General features: G+C 42.5%; 1 protein-coding gene across 2 annotated transcripts in view; it reads right to left on the bottom strand.

The window, feature by feature from the left end:
- Synpo2 (synaptopodin 2) overlaps positions 1 to 10,089 on the bottom strand; it is a 156,247-nt gene extending 146,158 nt beyond the window's left edge. For both annotated transcript variants that reach the window (XM_036191077.1, XM_036191076.1), the window contains exon 1: positions 9,827 to 10,089. In XM_036191077.1, coding sequence (XP_036046970.1) covers positions 9,827 to 9,931 — 105 coding nt within the window. In that variant the 5' untranslated portion in view covers positions 9,932 to 10,089. The remainder of the gene's footprint in view (positions 1 to 9,826) is intronic.
- Between the last annotated feature and the right edge of the window lie 475 nt (positions 10,090 to 10,564).

Below are 10,564 nucleotides of genomic sequence, written 5' to 3' on the forward strand. Positions count from 1 at the left end.
GCCATCTCTCCAGCTCAGATTCTTAGCTCAAAATAGTACATGAACAGCCTGGCACAGTCCTTGAGGGAGGGACTCTAAACTCTCCCCTGAAACTTCACAAGCCAGACCTCCCTCATCTGCATCTCTCAACATTCTGATCTCCTAAGCTTCGAAAGGACAGGCCATTAAGTTCTGAACATACGGCTTTTCTAACCCAAAGCTCTTGAAGCAACGTGATCAGGTTTGTCACAGCAATTGCCCACGAATCTGGTGCAATCTGGTATTTTCTGTACTAGTTTGCTTTTGATTGCTGTGATAAAACATTGACCAAAAGCAACCCAGACAACCTGGAAGAAGCCTCTTTTTTGTTGCTCTCCACACAATGTTAAGGTCCTATTGCTGAAGACAACACCTTTGTAACTCACTGAACACAGAGAAGTTGAGCTCATGCCAACCTAGAGCCTTCACCCCTACTGACTAGTATTCAAGGTACGGGAAGGTATTCCACACACTACTAAAGGAGAAAAGTAAACACCAACCCAACTACAAACCCTGAGATCTACAATGGTGACCTACCTGGTATGCATTAGTGGCACAAAACTTGTGGGAGCAACCAACCACTGATCGGAATTAAGGCCCACTCTATGAGATGGAACCCATGCCTGACACTGCCCAGGTGGCCAAGAATCTGAGACTGGATAGGCCACAGACCTAGGGGGAAACCAAATACTATTGTTCTGCTAAAGGAACACAGCAATAAATGACTCTACAGAGGAAAAAAACAAGGAGGGTGGCTGCCTCTGCTCTGGTGAGAAACAGCAGCAAACTGAGCAGAAGGCAGGGCTTATATAGTTTCTGGGGGTGAGGGGTGGTGGAACTTTTCAGGGTGAAGCTTTCCAGAGTGGGGATTGGTGGGATTTCAAGTCCAGAGCTTGGGCTTTTTACTCTACAGGGCAGGGGCTGGGTCCAGCCTTTAGGGCAATTAGAGTGTTCTGTGGGTGGAACCTGGCAGTGGAGGGGCCTGGTCACTTGTGTGCCTGGAGGGGCTTATGGGAGGTGTGGCTCAGTTGGCAAAGTGCCTATCATTCAGCATTTTGGACTTGAGTTTAATCCCTAGCACCACCTGCACACAACAGGACTGCTGTAAGTCTAAAACCACAGAGACTGAGGCAGCCACACAGGGCCAGTGCAGATCTAAGCCAGATGGGGTCCCAAGGCTGAGGGGGAAGTAGACACAAGCCTCCATCCCTAACCCAGCTATCTCCAATTGATAACAGCCCACAAAGGAAAAAAGAATTTTCTCCACCAGAGTCCCACTGAGTATACAAGCCACACCCCATGCCCAGCAGTGAATGGCCAACACATTGATCTCAGTAGTATTTTAGGAGGGTTTTTTAGTTTTATAAGTGGTGCACACCTGTAATCCCTGCACTTGGGAGGCAGAGGTAGGTGGATCTCTGTGAGTTCGAGGCCAGCCTGGTCTACAAAGTGAGTTCCAGGACAGCCTCCAAAGCTACAGAGAAACCCTGTCTCGAAAAACCAAAATAAGTAAATAAATAAATAAAAATTTAAAAAATAATGTTTTGTCAGGGATTTTTTTTTCTTACAAATCTTTTGCTTATATACACTGGTTTCCAATTTTGTTTCTGTGTTTTCAGCATGTGCAAATGTGTGTATCTCAGTGTCTGTATATGATTCTTGTGGTTTTTTCCTGTGGCTCTTTTGTTTGCTTGTGTGTCTGTTTATTTTTCCCTATTTGTTCTTTTTAATTTTATCTTATCTTATTATTATTAATATTAATACTTTTTCTTAAGAAAATTTTTATTCATTTTACATACCAATCAAAGATCCCCCTCTTCCCTCCTCCTGCCCCCCCCCCCCAGCTCCCCCACTAACCCATCCCCACTCCCGACCACAAGAACGCAAGGCCTCCCAAGGGGAGACACATCCAGTAGAGGCAAGTCCAAGCCCTTCCCACTGTCTCAAGGCTGCATGAGGTTTCTCATCATAGGTAGTGGGTTCCAAAAAGCCCCCTCATGCACCAGGGATGGATTCTGATCCTACCGCTAAGGGGCGTCCCAAGCAGATCAAGCTACATAATTGTTTCACCAAGCAGAGGGCCTAGGCCAGTCCCATGTAGGCTCCTCAGCCATTGATCCAACTTGCATAAGTTCCCTCTAGTTTGGTTTGGTCATCTCTACAGGTTTCCCCATCATGATCCTGATGCATTTACTTATAGAATCCCTCTTCTCTCTCTAATTAATATTAATATTAATTGACACTTTGTTTTCTAATGAGAGAGAGAAAGAAAGGGTATAGATTTGGGTGGATGGGGAAGTAGGGAGAATCTGGGAGGAGTTGGGGGAGGGGAACCATAGTCAGACTATATTGTATGAAAGAACATCTATTTTCAATTTAAAAGAAAAAAGAAAAAACAGTCCATTTATGTAAACAGAGAAGTGTAAGATATTTAAAATGTTGATTGGAAAAAAAATAACAAGGAACCTAATATCATGTATACAGTAAAGTAAAACTTAAAAAGAAATGCTCAATTATTTTCTAAGTTAAAAGAAAAATGAATGCCAATGAGTAACATAAAAACACCAGAAAGTCTAAGATTCACTGATCAGTGCTAGTACACAGTCCAGTTTGGAACATTGTGGCAAAGTGATGGTGATTTACAGATTCCTTTTATGTTTAGTGTCAAGGTTAAATGACAAGGTGTTTAGGCCTGGAGGGATAGCCCAGTGGTGCGGAGGAACAGAGGTTCTGATCCCAGCACTTCTGTCAGATGGCTTAAAACTACCTGGAACTCTAGCTTCAGGTGACCCAATTCTCTCTTCTGGCCTTCATGGGCACTTGCACTTACATGCACATAAACACACACACACACACACACACACACACACACACACACACACACACACACATGTTAAATATGTTAAATTGTGTTAAAAATAAAACAAATCTTAAGAAATCAAAACAATACAACATTTTAATAGAAAAGTGATAAGAATGTAATTTGTGATATTCAATAAATACTCAAAATTGGAGAAAGTAGAATTAAAGGTAAACTTTTTTCTTCTCTTGATTTTTTGAATACAACTTCTTATCAAATTAACATAATCTTTTATAAATATAGGGTGTTCTTTGTAAGTCTTGTGATGACTACAAGTTAAAAACCTATGGTAAGCCAGACTTAGTGCATGTGCCTTAATCCCAGCACGCAGGGAGCAGAAGCAGGTGGATTTCCAAGTACTAGGCCAGCCTGGTCTACACAGCATTTTCCAGAATAGCCAGGACTATACAGGGAAACTGTATCTCAAAAAACAAACAAAAAAACCTATGGCAGCTATATTAAATAAAAATAAGAATCAAAGAATCAAAACATAGTACTTAACTACAAAGGAAGACAGTAAGAGAAGAAACAAGGAATAAAGAAGAACAGAGAGAGAGACAGAGACAGAGAGGAGGAGGAGGAGGAGGAGGAGGAGAAGGAGAAGGAGGAGGAGGAGGGGGAGGGGGAGGGGGAGGGAAGGAAGGAAGGAAGGAAGGAAGGAAGGAAGGAAGGAAGAAAAAGAAAGGATCTACAAAACATCCAGAAAGTCAAATAAAAATAATGGCAATGCTAAGTTCTTACTTCTCAATAACTGCTTTGAATAAAAGCAGATTAAATTCTCTAGGGTCTAGTGTGAATCAAAATTCAAGACATACCCACTTAGAAAACATTCATTTCATCAGAAAGCGAAAGCTAAGGAATGACATCCCTCACAACTAGAAAACAAAAGTGAGTTAGAGCGGTGCCCTAATGTCAGACAAAACAGACCTGAGTCAACCCTGAACGGGAGACAGAAGACAATTGTGTACAAGTGTAAACTCAGCAAAAGGGTTTAACGTGTGTGTGTTTTGTGTGTGTGTGAAATGCCAAACCTATATATGCATTACACATTTCTCACAACTGCTTGTGGAGTGTTCTCTGCAATAGAACACACATTAAGCCAGAAAACAAATCTAAACCAACAAGAAGACTAAAATCATATCAAGTATCTTTTTCCTGCTTACAGTGACATAAAACAGGAAATAATAAGAAAATCAGACAACACAAAAATAAATGGAAACTAGAAAACATAAACTTGAACAACCAGTAGATTAATGAAGAAGTTAAAAAGAAAAAATATTAAATTGTTAAGACAAAACTGAAAGAAAGTGTATAAAAATTCATAGAACACAGTGAAAGTGTTCTAAGAAAGAAGTTTACAGTAATAAATTCTTACAAAAAAAAAATAAGAGAGCCGTGCTTTTAATCTCCGCACTCAGGAGGCAGACGCAGGCAGATCTCTGTGAATTGTTGATGTGTGGTGTCTACTTATTGTCAAGGTCTAGAGGGTAAGAAAGAGCACTGGCAATAGTCTGTGATGTTTGGAGGTCTATGGGACTTCAATCGCCAACAATTCCAAAGGAGGTAACTCATTCCTGCACTGAGCATTTTTTAAGATTAATTTTATTTTCCCCTTTTATTAAAAATAGATTCTTTTCACATGCCATATATCTTTTTTACAACTGCTCCTCCCTCTACGCCTCCCAGATCCTCCCCCAAATCCCCTCCCATTTGGATCCACTCCCTTTCTGTCTCTCATTAGGAAAGAACAGGCTTCTAAGAGATAACAACAAAATATAACAAAACAAAATATAAAACAAAAACCATCACATAGAAGTTGGACAATGCGAACCAACAGAAAGAAAAAAGAGCCCCAAGAGAAGGCACAAGAATCAGAGACCCACTTGCTCACACATTCAGGAGTCCCATGAAACCATAAAAACACTAAACTGGAAGCTGTAACATGTATACAGAGGACCTGGTGCAGACTTGTGTAGGCCCTGTGCTTGCTGCTTCAGTCTCTGAGTTCCTAAGAGCTTTGCTCTAGAGCGCCTTGTTCTCCTGGTGTCCTCCATCCCCTTTGGCTCTTACTCTCTTTCTGCCTCCTCTTCCCCAGGGTTCCCAGAGCTCTGAGGAGGGATTTGATGGAAAGGCCCCATTTAGAGCTGTGGCTCTGGGCTTTTGATTTGTTGTTCTGTGGTGTCTCATGGGGACACCGTTGCTTATCATAGGGTAACTTCATCAAGTTCTTTTTAGATGAGAATTATATATTTTAGGGCAGGAAGCTTCTACAGCAATGGGTTTCCACATGACTGTTTTGAATTGTCTTTAGTGTTAATTATCCCTCCCTGTGTCCCCTAATCTACTCTAACAGTGTTTTCTGGACACAACAGGGTAGTTACACATATGAACTCCCACCAGTTATGACAGCATGCCCAGGACGGTGTTTTGCTTCTAGGCAGAGGCTTACTTTCAGCTGGTCTAGAGAGGTATTTCTTTCTTTCTTTCTTTTTAGCTGAGGATCGAACCCAGGGCCTTGTGCTTGCTAGGCAAGCGCTCTACCATGGAGCTAAATCCCCAACCCAAGAGTTATTTCTTTAATGCTATCAGATTCTGAGTATTTATCAGGTATTTTAGTAAAATAAAACCCAAGGTGATTTTAATAAATTTTCATTTTCTTTCCTCCTCCTTCCTCTTCTCTCCACCCCCTCTATATTTCTCTCGTTTTTACCGTCTCCCTTCCTGCTTCTCATCAGTACCACCCACTCCCATTTATAAATACACTAGGCAGGTGAGCAAGGGCAATGTGACAGTGTTCTATCACTGTATAGAGACACCATGCACCAAACGACTTTTATAAAGGGAAGCATTTAATTGGGAGCTTGCTTACAGTTTCAGAGTGTTAGCCAATTATCATCATGATGGGGAGTGTGGCAGCAGGTAAGAAGGCATGATGTTGGAGAAGGAGCTGAGAGCTTTCCATCCTGGTCCAGAGGGGCCATTTCCATTCAGCTATCATACCCACTGACAAAACAGACACATGGGAACAAATGCCCACAGTCCCATCTGACAGGTAGGCCTAGTGTTTAGCATCATCACACTGGGGCATCCCAACACCTCTTCTTGATCCAATAGTGCACTTATGTTGACATTAGAAGGGGAAATCTCCAACTGCTAATCGTGACCTGCTCACAATGCCGTGGATTCACCCAGCTCTTCGCCTCTCCCTGGTGCTCCTCTTGATTAGAGTGAGAAAAAATAGAAGCACTCACAGGACATACCAGGACTTAGTCGGCACTTAGGGGCCATGGCTGGCCTCAGCTCTCTTCAGCAAAGCTTGTGTTTTGCTCATATATCCAAACTCCCCTTGGAATGTTAAGAAATATTGATGCCAGGGCAAACCTCAGACTCATTGCCTCAGGGCTGACACAGGTTATGGGATTATATTTTTTTTAAAGAAACTTTTATGGTGGACCACCTTAATTTATATATAGTCTGACCATTTATTTCCTCATTACTTTCAAAATGTGAGTTATTTTTTAATTGTAAGATTTGTCTGTAAAACAAAATTTTCTCTCCAAGTCCTTATAGGAAGATTTCTCCAAGTGGTTTGCCAAGAGACTGCCAGGGACATGGCCATGCAGGCACACGTCCCCAGAGAAAGGTTCATAAAGTGAAAACATCAACATCCTTTTTGTGCAGAAATATGCAAACACAATGGGGCTTTCTGTCTAGATAAACTCACGCCTGGGATGAATTGAGAATCTGATTTGTTTCGGATTATCCTGTGAGTGGGTGTTACAAAGGTCTGTTTCAAATTACAGATTATAGACATGAGGAACAATACTGATTACTTGGACTTTAAGTTTTTCAGTTGATTAAAAAAACCCAGAATTTAATGACATTGAGCTTGAATGTCAATGAAAACTCTTGCTAATATTCTTCTTTTAAATCTTCAAAATTTTGGGTTTGTATACAGTTCAGTGCACCAGGCAAATGTTAAAAATATTTGTGCCTCTTTCATAAATAACTAAATTATCACAGAAAGATACTTCCTGGGGGTTAAAAAGCAATTAAATTTCTGATCTTAACAATCCTGAACTAAATTTTATTATTCCATTTCAGACTTTTAGAATTTCTAAACAGGATTATTGATAATCCAGACGTTTAAGTATTTTATCATTGACCAAAGGGTACTGCTTTAAATTTTCTATTTTTTAAGAAATGCTTATATAGTTTTTAAACTCTAAAATTAATAGCTTGTATGGATTTTGCTGAAAGAGGATTTAATGTCACCTAGGCTGGGCTAGAACTCACTCTGCAGGTGTAGATGACTGAACTGATATTCCAGCCTCTACCTCCCAAGTGTGTCATTTGCATATTCTTTATCTGACTTACTAGCCTCCTCTCCTCAACTTAGCTTTTCAGCTTCTTTGCTTATTCCCTCCTACTTGGAGCTCACTCTGTCATAATGAGATAGACAGTCTACAGGCAACTGACATCCACTTCGCCTTGAACTTGGTGAAAAACCTTTCCTGGAGGTTCATTCCCTGAGTAGCTGGATTGTCTTAAAAAGCTCTCAGGTGCTGGGCAGGCGGTGGTGGCACATGCCTTTAATCCCTGCACTCTGGAGGCAGAGACAGGCGGATCTCTGTGAGTTTGAGGCCAGCCTGGTCTACAGAGTGAAATCCGGGACAGGCACCAAAACAACACAGAGAAACCCTGTCTTGAAAACAAACGAACAAACAAACAAAAAGCTCTCAGGTAAAGCAAGTATGATAATATAAAAAAAATCAAATACAATCAACTTGAATCAATGATAAACATGGGAAGACGTAGTGTGGGGGAATGTTGGGGTGAACTCAGAACTCCCCACATGCTCTTCTATTGACCTACATCTCCAGCCTCTGATGGATGAGCTCGTTAAAGTGAACACCTAGGTGCTTTCATAATGATCTTTTAAAAGCCACCAACATATTGCCTGGATATTTCAGGGAAGATGATCTAGGCAGAGTGCAGGACCAGTGTACATGACTTTCATACAGCCTAGCAACTGAGAGACCAGTGGAAAATGAGCCCAGGGACCCCTCCCCAGAATTTGGCTTCACAGAGTCACCACAAACTGAAGTCAGCGCATAAGAGGACTCAGAAGAAACCCACCATCTACTGTGTCCTCCAGGCTTAGCACAAGTCTGTGCAGAAAGACAGCTGTCAGCCCCCTCCCTTCCCACACTTCAGTCAGCAGATGAGGGACTCTAAATAACATACTGTTAGGATAGTGAGTATTTGAGCAACATAGATCTCATGAAGTATACAGGTCCCATTTCTTCCGCAATTTTCTCCTCCCCTTACCCAGTCAACATCTCCCCTTCCATGGCAACGGAGCCAGGGCCAGTGACCAGTGGGCCTCAGGGCAAACTGCAAGTTAGGTCAGAGCCACAATTAGAATCCAACTCTTAGCTACTGGAGCCAGCCAACCAACCTCCACTGAACAAATCTGCCTTAGTCCCCTGAGCCGTGGAATATGCTGAATGCCGCATTCGCATTGTATCTGCTGTTGGTTCCAGACTCCTGAAGAATCCCAACAGAGCAGCCTTCCACCCCTGTGTCATCCTGCCCTTCCAGACCGAGCCTCCCAAGCCTTTTCCTCGTCCAAAAGAGCTAAAAGAGCCGAGGACCTCGGAGGAACTTTCCAGAAATAAATTGCTTTCATCTTCCAGTTCAGGGCTCACACTCGGTTTTGGCACTTCTCACTAGGTGGCAGAGCTCAACCACGGAAGAAAGGGTTTTCTGATGGATGCCTGGGAGCAGAAATCTTCAAAGAAACTTCTGTCTTCACAGGGAACATTTATTTTTAAGAGGTAAAAAGACCCAGGGAAAGAACAGCTACAAAGGCAGTGCCCCGCCTGCTTCATAGAGATCTAGATTCATTTTAAATATAAAAATGCAACAAGGAAGTAGCCTCTTCTGCCTCCATATACCGTCATAGAATTCTACAGTTCGGTATTAACGTTTGATTAAAAGTCTCCACTTTCTTGTTTTTTAACTTTATTTTAGCTGAATGCCAGTTAGAAACTAGAGCTCTCTATTAGATAGTGGGTATTGTGCTAAGCTGAAAACCAATCCAATGTGACAAAGATTTTAAATAGCTATTAGGTGCACCAGAAAGTTAGATGTAATTAGTGCATATGTAAAGTACTTCTAAATACACTAACAGACTCAACATGTTCTATTCCTATGCTTATGCCTATACACACACACACACACACACACACACACACACACACACACACACGCGTACATACATATTTAACCATTAAGAAAGAAGAGGTCATGGGGCATGGGAGGAGTTGGAGGAAGGAAAGGGAATGGAGAGAAATAATGTAAGTATATTTTAATAGACTACAATTAAAAAATAATAAAGTATCTATGAGTCTATTCTGAGCTCTTAGCCAGGTGAGTATAGTTAATGGAATATAGTGCTCCAGCTCTTGTATTTCTTTAAATCCTTAAAAGGCTATTCTTTTAAACAGATTTCATGACAGTTCTTTATATCTTAACGATGATTGCCCCAAACTGGCCTGTTTGTGTCCCATGCACACTAATGTCACTCCCAACTGTTTATTAGAGCCCAGTGGTTGCCCATGGGAAGCTAAGGCCTTTCTCCTCGGCTGGGAGTCAGGCACAGCCATGTGAACAAGAACACATCAAAGTGGGTGAAGGCTGCCCACTATCAGATGACAACTAACCAGCCCTTATCTTCACCTGATACGTGTACCATAATTGATAGCATGGTATACGGTGTACATTTCTCCACAAAATTCTTAAAAAAAAAAAAAAAAAAGCCACATCCTAGATAAATTCATCCACAGCGCAGAAAACAAGCCAATGACCAGAAGGACCATCAACAGGTTGTTTCGGTGCCCTCATTCCAGCCCTAGCTGCCCAGAACACCTCTCTTGGCCCTACCTTTGCGACTTGCAAGGGCTGCTTCTGCTCCTTGCCTCCTTGTAGTCTGAACCCCCAGGGCGCCCCTCCAGTCATGGAAATGCAGATAAAATCTCCAGTGCCCATTTTCTCCTTTCAGCTGGGCAGCATCAAGAGCTTGGGGAAGACAGGCGAGGCCGGGGTGTGGTGGAGGATGCGCCGGTAAGCTGGGCTGGTGCGGAGGGTGCAGGACGCAGGGCTGCCCCGCGGCTGGCTTGCAGGGAAAGTGCGCGCAGAAGCCGAGCCTCCCCACCACCCTCCCAGCACCTGTACCGCCCTCTCTTGCGTCACACCCTTTGCTCAGCCCACTTTCAGCAGACAAGACAGAGCTTCACACTAACAGAAAAATCCCTGTTTCGGACCCGGTGGGGTGAGCGGAGAAAGGGGAGCACAGCATTGTTCTTGCTCTCGCAGATTCAGCGCCAGCACCTGAATAGAACGGAGGGTTAACAATTCTATAAATAGCAGCCAGCTTGGGAGAGTTTGAACTTCCATGAGTAACTGGCTAAAAAAGCATAAGCTCTGGGAACTCAGTTACTAGAGTTAGACTGTCTCCCTCAAAGAAAGGCTTCTTCATCTACCACATGGACGAGTGAGAAAGAGTTTCGGTTCTGTTCTATCCGCTGCCTGTAGAAAGCAACCCTTTAAACGGGGGAAACAAAACACAAGCATTTTGGAAAATCTTTCCTGAAACTGTACTTTTCTGAACTAACATGTTTA

This window comes from Onychomys torridus, chromosome 6 (genome assembly GCF_903995425.1).
Source record: "Onychomys torridus chromosome 6, mOncTor1.1, whole genome shotgun sequence".
Lineage (NCBI taxonomy): Eukaryota > Metazoa > Chordata > Mammalia > Rodentia > Cricetidae > Onychomys > Onychomys torridus.